General features: G+C 38.2%; 1 protein-coding gene across 1 annotated transcript in view; it reads left to right on the top strand.

Moving 5' to 3' along the window:
• The window catches only part of TAF4 (TATA-box binding protein associated factor 4), a 36,213-nt gene extending 13,607 nt beyond the window's left edge, over positions 1 to 22,606 (top strand). Inside the window, exons 3-16 of the mRNA XM_086760789.1 lie at positions 6,887 to 7,050; positions 7,582 to 7,701; positions 9,916 to 10,035; positions 10,796 to 10,918; positions 11,720 to 11,809; positions 12,903 to 13,154; positions 13,988 to 14,132; positions 14,503 to 14,617; positions 15,260 to 15,429; positions 15,660 to 15,790; positions 16,411 to 16,536; positions 16,918 to 16,974; positions 17,056 to 17,175; positions 21,074 to 22,606. Of these exons, the coding sequence (XP_086616915.1) occupies positions 6,887 to 7,050; positions 7,582 to 7,701; positions 9,916 to 10,035; positions 10,796 to 10,918; positions 11,720 to 11,809; positions 12,903 to 13,154; positions 13,988 to 14,132; positions 14,503 to 14,617; positions 15,260 to 15,429; positions 15,660 to 15,790; positions 16,411 to 16,536; positions 16,918 to 16,974; positions 17,056 to 17,175; positions 21,074 to 21,241 (1,901 nt within the window). The 3' untranslated portion in view covers positions 21,242 to 22,606. The remainder of the gene's footprint in view (positions 1 to 6,886; positions 7,051 to 7,581; positions 7,702 to 9,915; positions 10,036 to 10,795; positions 10,919 to 11,719; positions 11,810 to 12,902; positions 13,155 to 13,987; positions 14,133 to 14,502; positions 14,618 to 15,259; positions 15,430 to 15,659; positions 15,791 to 16,410; positions 16,537 to 16,917; positions 16,975 to 17,055; positions 17,176 to 21,073) is intronic.
• Positions 22,607 to 24,003: the final 1,397 nt, after the last annotated feature.

The raw sequence follows: 24,003 nt of genomic DNA, 5'->3' as shown, positions 1-24,003 counted from the left end.
CATGGCATTATGCCTTTTAACTATATTCTTAAAAGACTTGTGACTCCATACTTCACAAATAATTCACTTCTTCACTTTTTAGACGGTACAGTTGAGTTCTGTAGTTTGAAACTGAATTCTTGCATTGTAAGAGTAAGCAAAAGCTTTTACTTTGAAGTTGAGTCTCTTTTTTGTATCTTGACTCTTTAGTAAGAAGAACCCCAAGCAGTTTTTCATGTGAACTTGTGTTCTTCTCTGTACAAAATACATTTCCTGTGCACTGCAGTCAATATTCGTGATGATTTTTGAGAATGTATGGCAATAGTTGTAAATCAGCTGTTGAAGAATTAGTATTGTGCAGATCATAACTGTTAGTTATGATCTGTGATCTGTGTGTGTAGATTGGGCATGTGGGGAGAGTGATGACAGGCGAATGAAATGGAGTGCTGTAGTAAACTAATGCTCTACTAAAACTTTTAGGCATTGTATCTGGGTGAAATTTGACTTTATTCCAGAGTGATACGTATTGAAAAGTGAAAGGCGTGATGTGCTTTTGTAGCTCTCTAGCAAGTTCTTGTCCAAAACTCTGTGCCATGCCAGTCTCACCGTGGTGTAGTGTTTAGTGCCTGTCAGGAGAGACTCCAAGCGGTTTGTGTTAGAGGTGCTCTGAAGCAACACCTGACAGTCTTGTTTTTTCATGCCAAGTTGTAGCTCACCTTAAGCACAACAGGTGCTGAACGTTTAACAGAAACCTTTAAGATGTGTTTGGCGTAGCGTACGCTGTGTGCCTCAATGCAATTGTGTGCAAAACCTCAGCATTCGTTGCTTTAGGGTGCCCATCATGCTGAAACAAGACGTGAGGGAATCTGGTGCAGGATCTCGGGTTGCTCCAGCGTGCTGGACAGCTCTATCGCCGCCTGGCAGTTTTATGGCTGGAGACCTGCGACTCAGCAGGGAACCTATCTGCTCGTGTTTGTATGGGCTGACCTCATCTGTGCGAGCGCCGCGCAAGCGCTTCTGGAGCAGGTAAAGTCACAGATAGTCATGGGTTCTTTTTCAGCTGGTTTGCAGGAGCTGATACCCACGCTATGTAGACTTCTCCGTAAGCCCTGTGGTTATCCTTGTGGAGCTAAGACACCTTTGTAGAAGTCACAAACCAACCATGTTTGTTCGTGAAACTCAAGAGCCTAGATCCCAGATGGTGTCAAAGACTTTGTCAAGAAAGTTCAAGTAAAAGTTTGTTTTTTTTTTTTTTCTGGATTTGCTGTGCAGCACAGATCACGTGAGCTTCTAAGCACCTAAACTAAGATAGTGCATTTAATGTGGTGGTGCTCATCTCTCATCACGTACAAAATAATACATCTTCAATAACAACTAATCCACAACTGTGCTGCCATTTAAAGTTTGTGCTATTCATCTTGGTTTGTAATCACTGTTTCTCATGAGTTAGTATGTTGATTGTCCTTCATGAGCTGCTACATGTCTACTGGTTTATTACAGATGCTCATTGATGTGTGTAAATAACTCTAAATCTGTTAGAAGTTGTCTTGTGTTAGGGAAGATTCCCTTAATTACTCAGATTTTCATGGAGCTGCAGTGGACTAGTAGACTTTGATAGATTCCTCCCTCTTTTCCTGGCCTTTCATTCCTGTAGAGTGAGAACTTTTCCAGGTTGGTCAGTTATCATAAGAGGAGGAATGGTGGATTGTTGGATATTGTTGATGTTGGTAGCAGGTTATCGTTTCCTTTTCTGCAGTGAGGAACCCTATCATATATATTGCTTCTGCTGAAAGTTCTTCTGCAGGTTTTATAGGCAGCTATCCTTTTCTCCAGCTGTCTCTCCAGTATTCTAGCTTTTTTGTATTGGGAAAATCTTAGAAACTTTGTCCTTTTATAAAGATTTTGTCGTTCCATGGTCTCTGTATAGCCTGGTCCAACCATCTACAAACCATTGACTCATCCCCTTTGCATTACATGGTTTTTGTGGTGTGATATCAACTTGCATAACTTTACAGACACCTGCTTTCCTTTTTGTTGCAGCAGAATCTCTTTTGACAGTACAGAAGGGATACTATGACAAAACTTTCTTCTGGTAATATGGCACAGCCTGCTTATGATTGCTGTCAGATTTTTTTTTTTTTTTTGCCATGTCAAATGTTTGCAGTATTTTGCTGCAAATGAGTATGTACTTGAGAGCTTAAGGCACAAACAGCTTTGACGTTAAGATAACCTCTTAGTGAACTTCCCTGGAAAATCTAGTTAGGATTTGAAGATTTGTCAGATGCTGGTGGGCTTTATCTTTAGAAAAGAGGGTTATTGATCATGTTTGTAAGGACTTTGATTCCCTACACCGCAAGCATCGATGCTGTAGTTATTCTTTTAGGCTGGGACATTATTTCTCAACATCAGCATGTGTGTGTATTACAGGTGATTCTTTGCTGCCTAACAGTTCTCCCTGACCCTAAATATTTGTTCTCTGGAGTTTAGTTGCTTTTTTACTTTAAGAAGAGAATTTCCTGAGGAGACTGGAAAGGGATATTCTCCATGCAATTTCAAGATCATACATCCATTAATTCTTCTTTCATGTCTCAGCCACTAAAAAAAAAAAGAACTTATTAAAAGTCTAAGTTCCTTAGTAATGGTTCTGAATTGATCTGGATTAGACCATGAGCTACATTGTGGGTAATGAGCAAAATCTGTAAGCTTGAACCTACCTGTTCTTCTCTTCAATATCTGCATCTGAAAGAGAGATGATGTCACTTGTGATCTGATAGGGTACTTTCTAGGTTTTATATCTCACAGATACAAAGTGGGCATGTGCATACCTTTTCATGGTGACAAGCATGGGCATACCTTTTCATGGTCCTCATGTTAGGCACTTGCTAACTGTAGATGAAGTCTTTCAGTATGTCACCTACAACATGAATCGAGTCCCTGAGAAATGGAGCATTTATTCTGAGGGTGACACCAAGGTGCACTGCTGTTTGAGTGGCTGCCTGCTAGGTATGGTTGTCAGAGGGTGGCGATTTGCCAGACTGTGTTTTTCCCCAGACAGTAGTCTGAAGATGTTTGCCGTATCTGAAGAAAGTTTTAGCTCTGTCATTGGCAGTCCAGCTCCTATAAAGATTATTAATCTTGGTTTACCAGCAAAAACTGGTAACAAAACAGAAAACTGTTTTGGTTTGGATTTTGTGGATGAAGAGGTTCTCAAGCAAGAAATGTGTGTCTCGGGAGTTACACAGATAATCAGAGTTGTCTGCAAATGCTACAAAATATTTTTTTATTCTTCTTTCTTTATTATTTGGATTTTTTTCCTTTAGTCTTTGGTAAGCCAAGCTATGTTTCAGAGAAAGAAGAAAGAAGGCATTAGAAAAGAATCTTGGTTTGTGCTTTTCTGACATGACATATGACCACTTCACCTGTGCATGATTTTACAAGTTTTATTAATTTAAAAAAACCAACGCCACCAGCTAAGCAACAACAACAACAAAAAAAACCCACCCAGACACAATACTTTTAAAAAGGAAATGCCATTAGCAAAAGACAAAGACAACACAGCGTAGAATCATGCAGCTACATCAAACAATAATGAACCTTGCCATCCAAACACTCTCAAAACCAGGCGAGATCTGGGAAGATCTCCACAAGAAGAACACATGAGATGACCATTGTACTAGTCAGGAGCACAAGTCTTTTCAGTACAAGGAGCAATCCAACTCAATTTTGTTAATCCTTCATTTGGAGCTGTGATCATTTGTTTAATTCAAACTAAAATATGAGCCTCATCCAGGATTCTCTTAAGCCTCCAACTTCTAACAAAAATGGGAATTAATTTAAATTTTAATTAGTTTTTTAATGAGAAACTTGGAAAGAATGCTTGAATGTTTGCATTTTTAATAGTGAATGTGATTGTACAATAAACATGATCAGAAAAAGAAGGCAGAGATTTAAAATGGCCAAGTTCTATTGTCACCTTTTTCTAATTGAAACTTTCCAGTGGTCTTTATTAGCTGTTTGATCTCAAATAGCAATTCATCCATTTGTGGGACAAAAACCTGAATGATAAACTTGAAACAGAAATATATTTTTCCTCCTTACTTTAATATGTTGCTGAATTTAATTAGAGAAGTGAGATGCCTTGGTGCAATTCTAGCTGTCTTCTAGTACCTGGTAGTAATTTCTGATCTGGTTCCTGTAGCGTTTGCACCTTTATGCGTTGGAGTCTGAGATTGTGAGACTTGTCTGTATTTAAATATTTAAGTTTTAGAGCACAAGAGAAATAAATGTTTGGTGATTGTTTGTTTGTTTTACACATGTGACTGTCAACCCCTCCTTTTTTTTGCATTGCAATGAATGAATCAACTGAGAGATAGTTAATGTGTGTATGGAGAGAGGGAGCTGTTACAGTCCTACATTGACTTTGTTTAGAAATGGGAAATAAATGAACTTTTTAATTCTTAATCAAGTTAGCTCCAATGAGCTTTCGGAACTTCACTGAAAATCCACTTAATGCCAGCCTGGGTATAGTTTTGGGTTAGTGAATTTCTTTTTTAGCTAATTGGATTGTAAAAGAGTCTGTAGTTGGGCTGGGAAAGAGAAGCTGAGAGAGCAGTTCCATCTCCCTTTTTAAGTAATTCTCAACGAGGCTGGAGAGGTGTCAAGTGTTCAGTCAAAAACTACTTACCTGAACATTGTATTGCTGGTGAATTTCTGCACAGAAATTTGAATAACAAAGTTCATCACGATCTGCGTTTTTACACCTTTTCTGAAATCACCCATATACTAACAAGATATAATTTCAGGCAGGTAAAGTGTCTTATATCATCATTCCACGGTTAAAGTTTATGCAAGACTAGTCTGATGTTTGAGTTTGTCTCTGTGTTTGTATACAGAGTAGAATCACAGGATGGTTTGGGTTGGAAGGCACCTTTCAAGCCCATCCAGTCCAACCCCCCTGCAGGGAGCAGGGACATCTCCAGCCAGATCAGGTTGCTCAGAGCCCCGGCCAACCTGGCCTGGAATGTTTCCGGGGATGGGCCATCCATCCCCCCTCTGGGCAACCTGGGCCAGCGGTTCATTTCCCAAGATACTATGTTGGCACGTTGGAAGAGGATGCCAAGTTCTGTTTGTGCATGAGTGAGCTTGATGTAGTAGTGCGTCACACTCTTAATCTTCAAAATACTGAATTTCTCTGGTTTTGTCAGTATACCCCTCCCTGTAGCATGAGGCTGAAGGTGAGAAAGTAGTGATGGTTCTAATAAGGAGCTGACAGGATCAAGCTCTGTATTCACTATTGAGCTTTTTTAATTTCTTGTAAGCTATGGTGGTGGTGTATGGCTTTGCTGTTTTAATGGAAGTGCCTTCACCCTACTTAAGTTACGGGAGAACAGACCTTTCTTTTTGGGATGGCTTGGAACATGATTTTTTTGACTTGACAGCTAAACTAAGAGTATTTATTTCTACAGTCTGCAAGTTTATAAGTAAGCTTTCCTTTCCTACAGAAAAACAGTTTGAGAATATTTGTTTCTAGATGCAGCTCTTGTCCTTAGCACGCTGTGGCCCTACCTTAACACTTCTAAATAAGTCGCAGTGGAAAGTCACCTTTCTGATGTAAACTAGTTTAGCATCTCTGTGTGACTCTGCTTTGTTAAAAGAGAGTTTGTGTAGAGAATGTAAGGAAAAAATTAGGGGCAAATCAATTAATGTAATTTGTTTTCTTCTGAACTAATTTCTGTAGAAGTCAGTATATGGATTTTCGCAGTTTAACACTGATTTTCAAACAGCTCAAGAAAACTGCTTAAGGTGTTGTCTATAAACATTTCATCACTTCATTTGAATGGAAAAGCAAATAAAAAGCTTCATTCTTTTTGAGTAGTCGTGCTCTGAGATGGCATAGACTACATCTCCTGATGTTGTTGGGGAGCGTGTATGGGCTTCTTATTCACTGAACAACACTTAAGAAAATCTTTGATTTCAGTGGTGCCTCTTGATTGTCATGGTGAAATTTCCTCCTGTAGTTTGTTGCTCAGAAAGACTAATTTTGAGTGCCCAGTTTGTTTCCTTAGGGCTTTTTCAGAGCTGATGAGGTCCTGAGGCTCTCATGGACTGACAGAGGCGCGCTGAATGAATGAGCTCTTGGAAAGCAGTTCATGTTGTCCAGATCTTGTTTGTGCCTTCGAGAGAGAGAGAGACTATCATCTGAAAATCTGCCTGTTAAAATCTGGTTCCCTATAGTTCCCAGTGGGGTTAAGTGTATTGATGTGAGTGACTGAGCAGGGAACGGCTGCCTCATTTCCCTCTCCATTTCATTTTTGTTTTGCGGTGTAACATGGCACTATGCAGTCTATTGCAGATGCACGTGAGAAAGATTATGATTTTATAGCCACTTTCATTACTAAATTTGTTATGGAAATTAATTTAGAACTTGGAGAATTGTATTCTTGTTGATGGTGAAGCCTATGTTTTGATTATATTTTCTTTTTTCCCCCTCTTAAAGAAAAACTAACAGGAATCTTGCCTAATGGCAAGATTTTCTTTTATTTGAAGTGTTTCATAAAACAAATCTCTTAATAAAAATCAGGTAGGATTTTTACATGATTGCTAATTTTAACCTCTAGTCACAGGGAAATTTTTGGTTGGGGCAAATACGACTCGTTGTGTGTTCTGATGCTCACCATACTGAGCGTTTTGATAGAGTATTTCTGTAATTAAGGTATTTTATACAAAATGTGATAGTAAAGCTGAGTATTTTGCTTTTATTCTCAACCATGTTTGTTAGCTGTGTAGTCCTTCAACAATACATTAATTCCATTTGTATCCAACTTGGACTAAAAAAAAAGAGAAAAAAATATGTTCTTTCATATTTGAAAAAGATGTACATTTTCTTGACCAATTTCTTTTTTAACAGGCATGGTCCTTGTGCGTAGTGAGAATGGGCAGTTGCTGATGATCCCTCAACAAGCCTTGGCGCAGATGCAAGCACAGGCACATGCGCAGTCTCAGCCCCAAAATACTATGACTCCTCGTCCTGCTACACCTACCAGTGCTCCAGTGCAGATATCAACAGTGCAGGTGAGTCCAGTAATTTGTAGTTACTGTTAAGATTTTCTTCCTGTGAAGAATACACCAGAAAGTAAGGTATGATTTTATTATGTTAGTGATATGAAGAAACCAGTAATCAAACTGGTGCTATCTATACAGGGTTTTCCACGTGGCATAGGCGTTGCGTTTTGCTCCTAATTCTGTTACAGGTTGGCTGTTACTCATCAAACATATTTTTACCTAGCTGAATTGTGTTAAGTTTAAAACTGTTTGATATAAAGAAGACCATTCAAGACCATATATGGTTAAGATGTACAACTTTTTTTTCCGAAGGGATCATTATTCTTTATAAGACTAAGAGAAAAAAGTGGATATGAGTGTATGTACACTGAGATCATCACAGTTGTTCAAGACTAGAAATCCTTCTCACAGCTTATAGTGGCCCAGATGCGTTCTTTTGTATATGTAATAATGACAACTATCCAGAGACAAAAAAAATAGATATGGTAGGTTATACTTAAATGTAGGAACTAATGTGCTTGGTTTTTTCCTTTTCCCCAGGCTCCAGGAACGCCTATTATTGCACGACAGGTGACACCAACGACTATTATCAAGCAAGTGTCTCAGGCTCAAACAACAGTGCAACCCACAACAACGCTACAGCGTCCTCCTGTTGTGCAAGTGAGTTTGTAGAAAAGTAATGCATACATGAGATACATCAGTTGTTAAGATCAGCTGAAAACCTGTTTGAGACTGCCAGAAATACAGGAAATATACAATGTAAGGACATGGACCTGTTGGAGTGGGTCCAGAGGAGGCCACGAAGATGATCAGAGGGCCGGAGCACCTCTTCTGTGAGCACAGGCTGAGAGAGTTGGGGCTGTTCATCCTGGAGGAGGGGAGGCTCTGGCGAGACCTTAGAGCGGCCTTCCGGTGCCTGAAGGAACCTACAAGAGAGCTGAACAGGGACTTCTGACAAGGGCCTGTAGTGATAGGACAAGGGGGTAATGGCTTTAAACTGGAAGAGGATAGATTGGATTGGACATAAGGAGGAAATTCTTTACTGTGAGGGTGGTGAGGCACTGGGACAGGGTTCCCAGAGAAGCTGTGGATGCCCCATCCCTGGCAGTGTTCAAGGCCAGGTTGGATGGGGCTTTGAGCGACCTGGTCTGGTTGGAGATGTCCTTGCCCAGGGCAGGGGGGTTGGAACTGGATGATCTTTAAAGTCCCTTCCAACCCAAACCATTCTGTGATTCTATGAAGTATAATTGCTAAGCACGTGGAAGAAATATCTTCTGGATTATCCTTTCTAAAACATTTGCAGATATCAATTTACTTTGTATTTTGGATGTATATGTATATTATTATTATGCCATATTATACCTATATGCATATATATTTAAAGCTATCCTATTACTAGTTTGTATAATCACAGAACTGACTAAAATAAAATACCTTTATGCTTTCTGCCTCAAGAAAGTGACACCAATTCCCTTTGGATTTGGAGCTGTGATGTTTATTCCTGTGATGGATCTGTAGTCCTCCACGTTCTGCAGCAAAATTTACAATTACAAAAAGGACTGCACTGGTAGCCTTCTCTTCCAGAAGCCTTTCCCCTTACACAAGTCTCTGCTTTGGTCTCTTTACTTAGGGAGATTCTCATAACTCAAGGATAAATGGTGGTGTCTTAGTCTGTGGGCTCTCTTCTAATAGCCTGGCCTGTATTAATGATAGGCTTTCTTGTAGGTTTTTTTTTTTTTTGAGGGATGGTGGTGTGAGTTTAAAACACAGTGCAAAAGTGTGAAATTCTCCACATGACTTCCAGACAACTGCGATACAATATGATTGCTGTCACCTAATCTGTTTCATTGTGCTTTCTTCATCCTTTGAGTAGACAGGATTAGAGAGTTTTAATTTAAAACATACAGGTTTTGCTATACATCCTGTTAACCTTTTTCCCCTCAGAAAGCCTTTGCCTATGCCAGTGATCTTTCCAGATCTAAGAGTTAATTTACCTTACTGACTCTCCTTAATTTGCACTGCTGTTATATTGGACAATAAAAATCATTCCATGTGCATATTTTTTCCTGTAATGAGCATACCATGAACTTCATTTATCCTGATTTCAGAAAATGAGATAAATTAAATCCTTGTCTCCTTTTCTGTCTCCCGAAATACCGATGAATGTTAACTTTGGCAACAATGGAGCTTCTTTTCTTGTGCATCTTTATATAAAGAGCAAGTTTATAAATTATTTGTTAAAATTCTGAGAGCTAGCTTTAGCTTGGTAAGAATTACTGTGTCGCTGATGGGGTTGTCGTTAGTAGTTAGACTGTGCTGGAAGTCCATGAATGAACTGTGTACGTGAAAAGTTCTTGTTTACAGCGTCAATTCTTTAGAAGTGGTATTCTGACTTTGAATTGCCAACTTGTCTACAAAACTAGAAAAACTATTTCTTCCACTGTTCATCAAAAAGACCTAGATAAGACCTGAGCTTTTGTGTCCATTGTGCGTTTTTAGAAATTCCTCCCTTTGAAAGTGTCATTTAAGGGAACAGGCAAAAAAAGCTATTACACTTACAGAAACTTAACATTCGTTTTAATTGTGTTTTGAAACCACAGTGTGTGAAGGTATGTTTATGGTATTATTTTTGTCATTTTATTCAGTAACCAAAAATCGTGCAATTCTTAACCAACTTTTAGGGTTTCAGTTTTGAATGTGTAGTGTGTTGTGCCATCTGGTGGCTCTTTCTTTCCACTGCAACAGATGACATCAGTGACTTAGCTAACTGTGAAAGATGTTCTGCTGTCCTGTGGCTCAGTTTGTTTGATGGTTCAGGAAAAGAAGTTTTGGTGTGTTCCAAGTAAAATAATCTTACGTTTTTATTCTCTGCAGCCTCAGATTGTTCTGGGTGGTACTGCCCAAACGACTACATTGGGGACAGCGACAGCTGTACAAACTGGAACTCCTCAGAGAACAGTGCAAGGAACAACGGCAACCTCCACTGCTGCCACAGTAAGACACTGACTACACTTAGAATCTTTTTGTGTTCATTCACATGCACATGTATGTATATACATACATATATGTATATAAACACAGATTGGAGTGGAGAGTAGTAAAGGTCCAAGAGTTCTGTGAACTACTGGTCTTAAAAAGGTAAACTTTGACTAGAACCATACAATTTACAAAATGTGAGCACATGTCACTTAAATTTTGATGGTTGTCAAAGTACTAATTTTGATTTCTCTAACAGTTTGTAAAGCACTCCTTTTTTAAAAACGTATTAGCTGTATCTTATAGAAAAGTGAATTGTTCAGCACTGCGGAGTGGAATCAGTATGAGAGGGGATAAGAAGTTGCCACAAACTCTTTCAGGATGCATATGTCCAGGTCTGCACAGCAAGAAGAATCTGTGCGCTATGCTGTGCACTAGGAAGGAGCTCTGTTGTTTGTTGTCCTGCTAAAATGCGTATTTTCCCGTACACAACGTACCATTCTTAAAATACTTGGTGTTTTCTAGCTTCATTAAGAATCATAATTTATTGAATTTTGATAACAAAAATGTACAATAAATATGTATATATGAAGTGAAATAGTCATTTCAGTCTGATTGTCTTAAGTGGTGAGGGACACAAGTCTATAAATAATATTCAGCGGTGATGAGGTAAAGGAGGACTTTATTTCTCGGAGTATACGGTCACATCCTGTGTTAAAAAGAGTTTATCTTCCCTTCTTTGACTGTTTCCCTTCTACTCCTCCTCCACCTGTAACAGGAAACTATGGAAAATGTGAAGAAATGCAAAAACTTTCTGTCCACATTAATAAAACTGGCATCATCTGGAAAACAGTCTTCAGAGACTGCGGCTAATGTGAAAGAGTTGGTACAGAACCTGCTGGTAAGAAGGGTTCATTAGAAGTTGTAAGAAACAGAATCTGGGCAAATTTGGACTCAAACCTGAGGGTTTATTTTTAGAGAGGAGGGAGGTTATAAAATCTGAGATAAATAAAATTTAAACTTTGTTTCTCTGAATTAAAATACATGCATAAATTTTCCTTTAAGCTTGTAAATGAGATATTACTGCTCATATCTGTAGCTAATGTAAAAGCTTGACACTTAATATTTATAGAATAAGTACTGGTATTGCTTATCCTAGCTGTTAGCAACCTTTAAGTTAAGGTAGAGCTGTGTATTCCAGATGTTACGTGATAACCAGAGGTTGCCACAAGACCAAAATTCGACATGTATCTTCCCATGAGGGATATACATTTAATTTTGTGAGAGGCATCTGCCTTTTGAGCATATGATGGGCACAACTTCAGTTATTTGAAGTGGAGGAACTGTAGTACCTTTGGAAAAGAGAACACCAGAGATGGGGCTGCCTGCCTGTTCTGAGCAATTGATAGGTAACTGCAGGTCATTCCTGTGGGTTCCACCTGGCTCTTTGATCTATAGATGTTTCCTAAAACTGACTGAAAGACAGGAAGAAGAAAAGGAAAGATGGGACTGTAGGTCTTACTAGTTGAAAAATGGAGTAAAATTAGTTACTACCGTAAAGCTATTGATATCTAAAAATAGCAAGGGATGATAAAACCACTTATTTTCAATAAATTGTTAAGTCTTAATTTTTTTCTTTGTGTTGAAAATCTGTAAAAGTTAATTTCTGCAAGTTTTTTAATTTGGATTTTCTGTTCTGAAGGATGGAAAAATTGAAGCAGAAGACTTTACCAGTAGGCTGTACAGAGAACTTAATTCTTCACCTCAACCTTACCTTGTGCCTTTCCTGAAGGTAATTTGTGTTCACTAGTCCTTATATATTTCTGTGCTTAGGTATTGTCACCAGTAAACACAAGCACATCTTTTACCAGTACACATGAAATTCCAAAATTGGATAAATGGAAGTTTTAAATGGTGCCTGGTCAGACTTTTGCTCCCTTAAAAAATATTTCTGTCTCTTGGTTCCAAGAGTTTGTTAGTATGATTAATTGGCACAGTCAATAATGTGATTTCTACCGTAGATTGCAGGTCTCTTGAGAAATCTGGAAAGTTTTCTTTCTGTGACTTATAAGCAGTTTCTTTCCGTAGCACTAAATTTATGAATACATTTATTATCCTTTTTTTAGTCTTGGAAAGAAAACAAGGGATTGAATGATACGGAAGACGGTACTTTCTGGAAAAAAAAACTCATGCTCCTTTGCCTGTGCTGTGTACCTGTTTGAATGGATAAACAGGAAGTTTGTCACTTCTCAATAATAAATTCCATTTGTCTAAAATTTGTAGTAATTGGACACATCTTAAAATAATGTTTATTCCAAAACATGTATCATCTGAAAGTCAGAGAAAGTACATCATCACTGTATGGTAAGAGTATAACTCTGCTTGACTAATGTATGATGAAGGGATATAGTTGTAGGTGTGTGGTGACGTTTCTGGGTTCTTAAGTGCCTGTTCAACTTTGAGCTCTTCATGACGCCAAAAATTGTTACCATAAGAAAACAACTGATATAAGAATCTGGTAAAACACTGGTCACTGAGCTGTTTTGAAATCTTCATAGCTTGGTCGATATGTAGGAATACAATTGAGGAAGGCAGCATGAGTTTGGATTGTTAAATACACACCAGGGGTTCCAGATAGGCTTGCGGAAGCTAGATGCTCATGTTATCCAAGCTTCCACAACTAAAGGTGGTGTCATTCTGTCTAGCTGTAAATGTGAAGTAGCATGGTATTTCTGTGTGCGCTGCTGTCGTGTTTTCTCAGGTACATGCAGACTGATACAATAGACTGAAATGAAATGCATTGCTTTTTACAATTAATGTTTTCTTGTGTGATTTCAATTAAGGATTAAAATACTCAGGCAAATTCTTTCCTTTCCTCTCTTCAGAGGAGTTTACCTGCCTTGAGACAGTTAACACCAGACTCTGCAGCTTTCATTCAACAAAGTCAACAGCAACAGCCAACAACGCAAGCAACGATAGCAACGATTCCATCTGCGGCGGTTCTTCTAAGCTCCTCAGTTCAGCGCACTGCAGGAAAGGCAACTGCAACTGTAACAAGTACTCTCCAACAACCTGTAATCAGCCTAACTCAGCCTACACAAGTTGGTGTTAGTAAACAAGGGCAGTCTACACCACTGGTATGTAAGCTGAAGCGCATAATCTGTTATTGCACAGGGTTTTTTGATAATACAGTGACTTTTCTTCTTCTTCTTACATTGGTGCTTTAGCTCAGAGATTTCTGACCTCTTTAGAGAAACTAGCTGCTAAGAAAAAAAAAATAAAATCCATTATTGATTAAAGTACTATATTATTTCCTATTTTAGCATGAAATATTGGCAGATTGTCTCAATTGCTGCATATCCATGAGAGAGCAGTATTCTGGAGAATCTTTCATTCCCCATGTCATAAGTCTAACAACAGATTACCCCAAAAGAGGAGAAAGAATAACTTCTCAGGCCTGCACATAAACCAAATAAGAACAATATAATGTGCAACACATTATTTTCCTCTTCTCACAGCAAAGCAGTGTCTGAGTATAAGTTGTTTTTTTTTTTTTCCTAGGATGTGTATTAATTAATATACATTATTAAATTACTAGGGGTTTTTTGCTACTTAGTACTTTAGTGTTCCCTGTAGAATGTTTGGCATTCATTTGAGCTGCTCTGCCCAGAAATTTTAGTAGAAAACAAAAAGCAGAGATCTTTTTGTCAATCCACAAAAAAATAGAAATAGGTTGCTGATTTCTATCTTATATCACGGAAAGTGGAATATTAGCTTTCCTGTAAAATATAATTATCTGAAGAAACACTTAAATACTTTAAAATGTGCGGATTCTAGGTCAATGAACAGGTGTGTTACGATCACAGCTTCCAAGTTGCTTGTTAGGGTTTGTTCTTTCCGCCTGATTCTTAGCCTTAGTTATTTCTCAGGTTGTTTACAGTTCTTTTTTTTTTTTTCTTATTATTTGCAGGTTATCCAACAGTCTCAAAAAGCAGGGGCATTGATAAGGCCTCCACAGGTAACATTGACACAAACACCAATGGTAGCGTTGCGGCAACCGCATAGTCGTATTATGCTCACTACTCCTCAAATTCAACTGAATCAACTTCAGACAGGTGAGAGAGCTCAAGATACTTGGTATATGCTGTATGTGATAGCCTTAACTGCAGTCTGGTTTATGAATGTCAGTTCCCAAGTGCCCTGCAGCTGTATAATGGCTGTTGTACTACTGCTAAAATCTTGCTGTGCGCAGTGCCGTAGTGGCTGGGGGTACACCTATGTCAGGGCAGCATTTACAGTCAGATTGTTTGGGTACTGGAATTGTGTGGGAGGGGCCTGTTAAGTTTACATGAGTGAAATGCTGACAGAAACTATTGAAGTAAAGTCTTTGCACCAGACCTGTTGCCATTACTCCCCATGACTGGCTTGTAATCAGAACTCTGATATCAATTTGATGGAGTACAAATCTTGTCTGTCGTCTTGCAGTACCTGTGGTAAAACCAGCAGTATTACCTGGAAACAAAGCTATCGCCACTGTTTCGACACAAGTAGCAGCTGCTCAGAAGAATAAACTGAAAGAACCTGGGGGAGGCTCTTTTAGGTGAGGAATCATATGCTTATTTGTGCTTCTGCTGTCTGGGCAGCCTGCTGAACTCAGTGGGACCCTGGCTGTGTACTGCAGTGGTGCTGAATCAGGCTGGGTTAACTCGCAAGAACTAGAGGTGGATTTTCTGTGGGCAGACTTGCTGCTTTAATAAAGACTTTAACAAACAGCCGTGTACATATGTGTGCCAGACTAGCTTTAGCATTTAATTGGCACTAAGAATAAATATCAAACCTCATAAACAATTCCTGCCTGGACAAGCAAATAGAATTAATTCCTTCGCTCCTCCCAACTCTGCTCGGGTTCTTTGGATGTACAGCCTGTCTTACTGAGGAGTGCGGTTTGTTATTGTTTTGTGGTAGTGATGTGACTGGCCGCTTGTTTCTCAAGGTGTTGAAACATTATATAAGAAAGGATCTTGAGAAAACAGTTAGGAAGTATAAAACTGAAAATACTTTTAGTGCTTCTTGAAATCAAATTATATTAGGTTTATTTTTTCATAGAATAAAAGCAAATAAAATGCAAAAACTAAAGTATTCAAGTTTACTGTGGAATTCGTTATATGCAGCTGTGGTATTGTAGCAGTGGGTGCAGATAAGCACTAAATATTGTTGTTGTAATGAATTTTCCTTTCTTAAGGGATGATGATGACATTAATGATGTTGCATCGATGGCTGGAGTCAACCTGTCGGAAGAAAGCGCTCGAATATTGGCAACAAACTCTGAGCTAGTGGGCACGTTAACAAGGTCCTGTAAAGATGAAACCTTCCTTTTCCCGGCACCTTTACAAAGAAGGATATTAGAAATAGGTGTGTTGATTTTTCTTGAACTTTAATAAACAAATTTCACTAGTCTTGGGTTTAATTGGAGGCATTTTCCATAGAAATTTTTTGTTTGCCATTTCCTGTTCCTTGTCTGAGAAATACCCGGAAGCCTTATTTTGCAAACGGCATTAAAATTTCCGTAACTGAAATTAGCCACATGTTTAGTGTATTGTAAAACCATTTTTTTTTACAACTGAATTCTGTCCTGTTCATAGGTAAAAAACATGGAATTACAGAAATCCATCCTGATGTAGTTAGCTACGTATCACATGCTACACAACAAAGACTACAAAACCTGGTGGAAAAATTATCAGAAACTGCTCAACAAAAGAATATTTCTTACAAGGTAACTGTATTTAATTGCACACATTCAGCTATCGTGTTGGCTGTAGTGCATGAGTTCAGGTGTTCCTCATTCTGTGAAGTTAGGTTGTTTATTCTCTTTGACTGATTCATCTTACATTAAGATATTAATAATACACATGGATGACTAGAACTCTTCAGATTGCACGTACAAGATGTTTTAAAAACAAATGCAGAGAAACTGTGCCCTCCCCTTTATTTATTATGTCAAATGTTCAGAGACTGAGTGGTTGTACAATCAGATAGGCAGATAAAAGCAATGCTTTGAATTCTCAAGAGACTGCTACCTGACAGATGTGTGTTCTTAATAGATGCAAATGCCTAAACAGCATTTTAAAAAAAAACACACAGCTTTGTGAAATATGTTCGTGAGGTTAAAGCTGTGATGGTATTAGTTTGGAAGTCAAAATCTGATGATTCATGGAATAGAACAAAATGCTTTTAAGAATTCTAGCTGGTTTGACTGGTGTAAATACACGCTTGCTATTTCTTTGAAAAGGACAAAGTGAACATTTGAGCTGTAAGTGAATGTTCTTCTACAGTATAAGCTAACAGCTTTGTTTTTAAGAAATGTAATGAGAAACATATTTGCCGTGTTTTCAGGATGATGAAAGATACGAACAAGCAAGTGACGTTCGGGCACAGCTCAAGTTCTTTGAACAACTTGATCAAATAGAAAAGCAGCGTAAAGATGAACAAGAAAGGGAAATTTTAATGCGTGCAGCAAAGGCAAGTGCTTGGATTTCACACGTTTGCAAAGTGTCATTTTTGACGTCAAAACTGTGGAGTTTCTTTTCATTCTAAAGCACTTTCAATGAGGGGGAAGACTAATCTTCAAAGATGGAGCTTGATGAATGTGTTCTTTAGCTAGAGCTCTGCTCCACTTTTCATGCTAAAGTATGTGAGACAGCTTCTTTGCTGGTCTCATTGCATGTTCCCAGGTTAAAGTAGGTATTAAAACTTAGTTTTTGCACGTTGCATTGTGAAGAAGATGGATTTTATAGCTTGGTGGAACTCTTAAATGGAATAGAGAGGTTGTAACTTTTGTAACTGAATTGGTTTTTCTTTCTTTTTCTCCAACCATTCCATGTTCGTCCTTTATCAACACAGTCTCGATCTCGACAAGAAGATCCAGAACAGCTTAGGTTGAAACAGAAGGCCAAGGAGGTAAGTGTTCAGCTTAACATGAACTTTTATGCTGGAAATGGAAAGAAAAATAATTAACTGTACTTGTTCTGGCAAATGCAGATGCAGCAACAAGAACTAGCACAGATGAGACAGAGGGATGCCAACTTGACTGCATTAGCTGCCATCGGTCCCAGAAAGAAAAGGAAAATAGATTCACCGGGATCTGGATCAGGGACAGAGGTACGGTGTAATTGTGATCTTTGGTTTTACTGTGTCAGCCTCTGTAAAAACCTTTCTGTTCAGAGCTCTTTCCTTGCTTTGTGGAAGCTTTGAGCGGCAAAAGTGTGTTTTGAGTTCAGGTTTGCTTGCTCCAAGGCCAGGATCAGTTTTTAGCATCTGTGAAGCAATGCAGGGAATAAAATTTGAGTTGTCATTCCCTGATTATGGAACTGGAGGAATGTTAGAAAAGCCTTTGCTGTTCTCTCAAGTCTCTGTTTTTTTGGACCTCTGTAGTTTTTGGAAGAGATTCTTGTGACTGTAGCCAGTCTAACTAAGAGCACAGAGTAACGCTGCTGAGGTGGGTGTTGTGGTAGAATTGAATGACTGCTAAATTTGACAGCAGGAGCTTCAGGTTTTAGGAACTTGCCTAATTTCTTTCTTCAGCTGTTGATTTGCCTTAATTTTGGTACCTCTACAGCAGATCAGTTTGACCAGTTCATTCTGATTATGATGCTCGAGCATATCCTATGTATATTCTACATATAATCTGACCTTTTATAATCTGACCTTTTAAAAATTTCTCTGCAGACTAAGTATGAATATGCTTAGTGTCTGATTAGTTTAATGCTAGTCTAGCAATCTACCTGAATTTAAATTATCTGCTGTATTTATAAACAAGTTAATAAACATGAAATGGTATAAAATTGCTCTCTGCATTGAAGACATTCAGTGTGGGATTTCTCTAGTGTTTAAAAATAATTTTTAAAAATTGTCTTGACACTTATTTACAGGGCTGAAAGCTCTCTCCATAATTTGAGGATTTTTCCCTGCAGAGTCTTGTATCTGATAGCAAGTGATAGGATAGTAATAGTTTTCCAAATTTTTGGTTCTAAAGCATATGTACTGTAAAAAATCCTCTTGTTTCAAAAGAATTTGCCTTGTATTATACTGAATTGCTAGAAGCAATAGTTTACATGTGCTTGATTTAAAGTGCTAGAGAACAATCTGAATACTAGTAAATGTTATTTTTATTGATTAAAAAAATTAAGCCTCTAGAGCATCTTTTAAAGTAATTTTGAGTTTGGTAATTTACTAAAATGCCTATTACTGATAACAAAACTTATTTTTCTAAAAGTTAACAAATTAAAGGTTTATAAACGTAGCTTAAGATTATAAAAATTGCAGAATGTGACACTTAAAGATAGATGTGTATATGAATGAAGTTGCCTCTGAGAAATATGCTGAAGGATCTCGTGCAGCGCCAGTTGTTGGCGTTGCTTGCTTACGCGTGCTCAACTGTGCAGTGTTACCAGTCTGTTAATGTCGCTTAGGCTGTGGAATGTATCTTACATCTACTGTGAACCCTTGTTTGTATTTCATCTAAATCTGACTAATTCCGTTATCCTAGATTAATTGCTTACTGGTTAACCAATTAACTACAGGTTCCCTGGAAATCTAATCTTTTTGTCTGTTTAATTAAGAACCAGCTGCTTTTGATCTGATAGATTCACAGCTGTGCTTCTGCTGCTGTGTCACTTGACATTTTTAAATGGAGCTCCTCTTGTCACTGTTTGTATGCAGTTTGTAGTTCAGGCGTATTACAAGGAGTGTGGAGAATAAGGTTTGTCATTTCTTAGACACGGATTGGTAAATGTAAGCTTTTGATGTCTAGGAATGATGAATCTTAATTACACGTAAAATCACTTTTACATAGTAATTGTACTGTTTTGTTTCGGAATGGAACAAAACAGGTTGCTGTCAGCTGTAGTTTTATGTCCGCATCGTTTTATTGAAAGTTACCAAAAAGCCTCTTAACTTATTCCAAGCCTACAGGTGTAACATAATTGTGTGGTTAAAGACTCCTGAAATTTTACCTTTGCATTTAAAGTATTATAGTCTACATAATAAAATCAGACTTGAGCTCCTAGTAAAGAATATTTAAAAACCAAAATTTAAAACCACTTCCAGCCATTCTTTCTATTGTCTTGTTAGTTGTTATGCGGGTGTATTTAACAAAATTTAGTTAACATCCAGGGCTCTCCTGCACCTTCTAGTTTCCATTGAAGTTGATGGAAATCAGGCAGCTAAGTTGTGCAAGTGCCTTAAAATATCCCTTTGAAATTTCAGCCTTTAAACTGTTCTAACTGCAGAATTTCAATGATTTGATGCTTGCTGCTTCAACAGGTAACTTGCTTAAGAAACTAAGTCTGACTTCACTGTCAGCGGTGTGAAGCAAGAACACCTGCACTGAACACAGTGTACTGCTAACCCAGAGATGGTAACTTCCAGTGCAAGCTTAGATTGGATTCTTAATCAATAATGTACACTGATCATAAATATACTACCTTTATGTGTAGAGAGGACTGTATTCGTGTGAGCCTTGGCAGCTTATTCACGTGGCTTTTGCACTACTCAAAACTTTGGCTTTTCTCAAGTCTGTGGTGTTCTTATTTAGAACAGTCTTTTAAAGTTCTCCGAACTCTCGGGCAGATAAATCTTTTATTCACTAGTGGAGTCTGTTTGGACATTCTGGTGTCACTAAGTATTGAAGTTTTATTAAAAAGGAGAAGAAAACATTATTATAGTAAATAATAGGAGGAGGAGTAAGGAATAGGAGGAAAAAAAGAATCCAGAGATAAGCCACAGAAGTATAACGTGTTCCAAATCCCTCAGAACGCCCCCATCATTTACATAAATAACATATATTAATATATATTAAAAAATAATAATACGAAGAGCAAGGTATAAGCAGCAGACAACTGCCGAAAACATTCCCAACTTTAAAATTTGAGGTGAAACCTGACTTTTTTGGTCTCTGCGTGCCATCTACTGGTGGCTGTGCCTTACTGCTGCACAGCGAGGAGGAGAAGGGAGGCTGCTTCACAGGGGCTGTGGTGGCTGCTGTTCTGAGCCGTGCCTCAAGCCAGACTGCACCCCTCTCACAACCGAAAAGGTGTTTCTGGAGCACGTGCACAGGATGTGATCAAATCCCAGTCTTCACTGGAAGAGGCACCTTTGTACTGGACAGTGTTCGTGCCAGTTCTGATGGCTGATGGCTTTGAAGCACTCCAGGGTTTCTCTGCTTGTATAAAGAGAAGCCTAAGAGTCACAGAACAGTTGCATTAATTGTATGTATCCTGTCAGAACTGTGTTTTCTGAAAGTGGAAACACGATGGAGTTAGCCCCAGCAGACTTGCTTTGTAACTCGCTTACCAGGCAGTGTACATCTCAACAGCTGAAGGATGTGGGTATCTCTAAAGATATCGAATGATTTTTTTTTTTGCCTAGGTTTTTTTTTTTTTTTTTGACATGACAAATATAATATACTACTTATTTATCTTGCCACTTTGTGTGGAAAACTACTAGTGTGAAGAGAGAGATGAGTGTTGCTGAACGATGGAGAAGAATTTAGAGATCATAGAATGTCTGACTGTGTCTAGGGCAGCTGCTTCTCAGTGTAGTCCCGAGCTCGATTGCAGCTGTTGTCACTGAAAAGGGAGAGCTCACGGCACCCTGCCATGACGATCAGGGGGGATTATTCGGGACCTCGTGGTTCAGGGGGATAGGACTGCTCCCCGGTTCAGGAGCTCCAGGGCTGCTCTGTATGCTGACCTTGTGAAGAACGCTGTCTCTTCTGTTTGTTTTGGTTGTTGGGAATGCCTATCGTTAGTGCCGTCCTGAAGATAAGAGCAGTGCTTTGGGGTTATTTTGTCTATGCTAAATGTCACTGAAAACTTGTTCAGCTGCTGTTTATAAGTAAGAATTAAAAGAAAATCTCAGATCTGGTAGCCTACAGCATACTGTTTGGTAGCTTCCTGTACACGGTCACTTAGTTCTTACCTCGCGTGTTTCTCTGAAAAGTTTTGGCATACCTGGGAGCGCTTACGTGTTCTGATTTATCTGTTCTTCTCACTTCCAGGGATCTGGTTCGAGTGCAGCAGTCCCAGGCAGCTCTGGAGTTGGAACAACCAGACAGTTTACGCGACAAAGGATAACGCGGGTGAACCTCAGGGACCTCATATTTTGTTTAGAAAATGAGCGAGAGACAAGCCATTCACTATTGCTATATAAAGCATTCCTTAAGTAAAATGGAAAAGATCAAGGTATTTTTGACGGAGAGACGCCTGAGGACATTTTTTATATATTTGCAAATTACGCCTTTTTGTAACAAGCAAATGGGATATTGTTTAAAAAACAACCACCTCTTTACATGGAACAGTTTTATATTCCTGTTTATAAATAAACTCTTCAGTATAAGAGAAATACATTTCTGTAACAGTGAGGATACTTACAAGGCCTGTGGATACTATAAAAGGACAATTAAATTTTAACTCATCTCTTGATTGAGTGGCCTTCTTGCCAAACAAGCCATATATAAAGACTGATGGAATCGTTTAGCAAATAACTAGCTACCCTTTGTCAGCCCTGTAGCAGTTTCGACATTAATTGTGCATTTTAGTTCAGTTTTATTCAACTAAATCGATTATATAGGCTTATGTCTACAGCAGATGACCTCATTTCATTTAGCTTTTTTTTTTTTAAACAGTCAGTTAGCAAAGCAAACTGATTTTTTTTTTAAGAATATTTATCTTTCCCCAAAATGTTCAAGATCTAGAGGGATATACAGTTAATTTTAAACATAACCTCAATTTTAATCACATTATTGCTTATTAGAGGCCCTGAAATCCCGTAAAGGAGGGTTCCTTCTGAATGTTTTAGCAGCATCTGTAAAAATGCATTTTATTTGCTATAGTTTGTAAAGCTGTAAAGTTAAAAAAGGAAAAAAAGGAAAAAAAGAGAAACCTTTTCAGCATAAATATATTTTACTTGCACTGTGTTTTTTAGCTAAAGTGAAAGCTTAGATTAAATAAAATCAGAGTTGAGAGGAATCATCAAAAGACTGTTTCTCAGTGTGAATCAAGTGTTGAAAATGGTTGGTGTATTTTGTCAGTAATTGTACATAATTTTTGGCACATAACATAAAAATGGCTATGTAAACTATAATTATTTTGCTAAAAGACTGTATGCAAGCTGTGGGCCTACTTTAAAGATGTCCAGAGCAAAGTCCCTTCTTTGTACCTATTTTTTTATTACAAATATACTAATTGGTTCTTTATATTTTCAGAGGTTATTGTATTAAATTGTCTATTGATAGTACTTTTATGACTGTAAATACTTTGGCTTTCTTTGTGTGAACTCTCATGGTAGAATTTAACTCTTGCGTGTAAACTGAATGCTGATCAGTATTTTTATCAACACCTGACAACTGTTACACCCCTTTTATTTTGTCTTTTAGGAAATCCTGTCTTTCCATTTTTTTTCATGTAAATTTTGCACAGTTACTTGTTCATATGTAAATATTTTACTTTCAAAAATGAAGTTTTTAATTGCTATTGTTTTATATAGGATTGAAAGAAAATTAACTCCTTTATTAAAAACAAATTTATCTGTATTTGCTAATGTATTTTTCTCTCTGAATCTTTTCTCCTGTTGGAATTATTTTTCTTGGTACAGTAAAAGATAAGTCTACCTGAGGGGATGCTGTTTCCTAAAGATGCACTTTGGGTTTTCTATATTGTTTTGTTTTGTCAGTGGTTTGGAGATATGTAACTTTATGAATCTCGAAATTTCATTGTTGTCTTAGGGGTCTTGGACAAAGATCAGTGGATAGTGGGTTTTGGTTTGTTTGGTTTTTTAAGCAGGGGAAGTTTCTGAAGAGATCTTAGAAGTATTTTGGTTTTGTCTAGCGAAGGTTTAATAAAACACTTTCTCCTTGAGGGCAGCCTGCTCCCTCAAACACAATTAACTGCGATGGTTTTTGGAAGAAGATGCGACATAAACCACAGGATCTGGAGCACAACTATCAAAGAATATAATCAAGGACACACTTTGGATTATTAATATGAAAATTTGAGAAGGTGTGTTTCTGATACTCTGTTCTGAATCTTACTTTTGTTTGTGTGTGTTGTTTTTGTTTTGTTTTTCTTTAAATTCACCCTCCAATTCACAACTTAAAAAAAAAAAATAAAGTCACAGTTGTGAGGGCCCAATCCTGCTATTAGGTTAACAGAAAATTAATTAGATAGGTTTGTCTGTATGCAAGCGATAATTATCTACAGGCTACTGCACCAAGCACATTGCTGTTGAACTGGTGCTTGGCCCAGCGCTGGCTTGGTCCACGTGAGGAGACCAGTTGTCTCTCTGAAAAAACAGATTAGTTCCTAAAGCGATGTACTCACCTAACGCTCTGTATGACACTTACCTGAAGATTTCAATTGTTTGTAAACTCCAGCCTGTCTTTCAAATTGTGTAATGTTATTAAGTGGAAAGAAACAACTTTGGCTTTTGGACAGAACGTTGTCATAGCCTTCCTTTAACTGCAACAAGCGCTGGCTGTAAGCGTGCATCACCGCTGGCCGGCCAGCGACCGAGCACAGTGTCCGCAGAGCTCTGGCAGGTAAGTTGGGAAGAATCTGACCTTCAGGTGTTGCTTCCAATAGCACGGTGAGGGTAAGACATGCTTGAAAAATTAAAGTTATTATGTTGTGTGCTCTACTTTGCACTCCCTCTTCAGTAGCGGTAGTAGCTTAGAAATACTCTGGAGAGGCCAGGGGAGTTGGCAGGGGGGAGAGAACTTATTTAAGACCACAGCTCTTGGTTTTGTTTTAAATAACACGTTTGTTAAGTGCCCAGTCAGCCATTCACTCCGTATAATTTTTCTCAGCTTTTAAAAGTTCCTGTTCTTTCAGTCTGAAAAGCTAGTAGTGCCCAAATCCTCCTGTAGGTCAAATCCCTGTAATTTTGGGGTGGGATATTGGCACTTGCTGCTGCCGGAGTGAACGCTGCCTC

The sequence above is a fragment of the Chlamydotis macqueenii genome, chromosome 16, assembly GCF_036417535.1.
Source record: "Chlamydotis macqueenii isolate bChlMac1 chromosome 16, bChlMac1.mat, whole genome shotgun sequence".
Classification (NCBI taxonomy): Eukaryota; Metazoa; Chordata; class Aves; order Otidiformes; family Otididae; genus Chlamydotis; species Chlamydotis macqueenii.
This window is presented reverse-complemented; position numbering and strand designations above follow the sequence as displayed.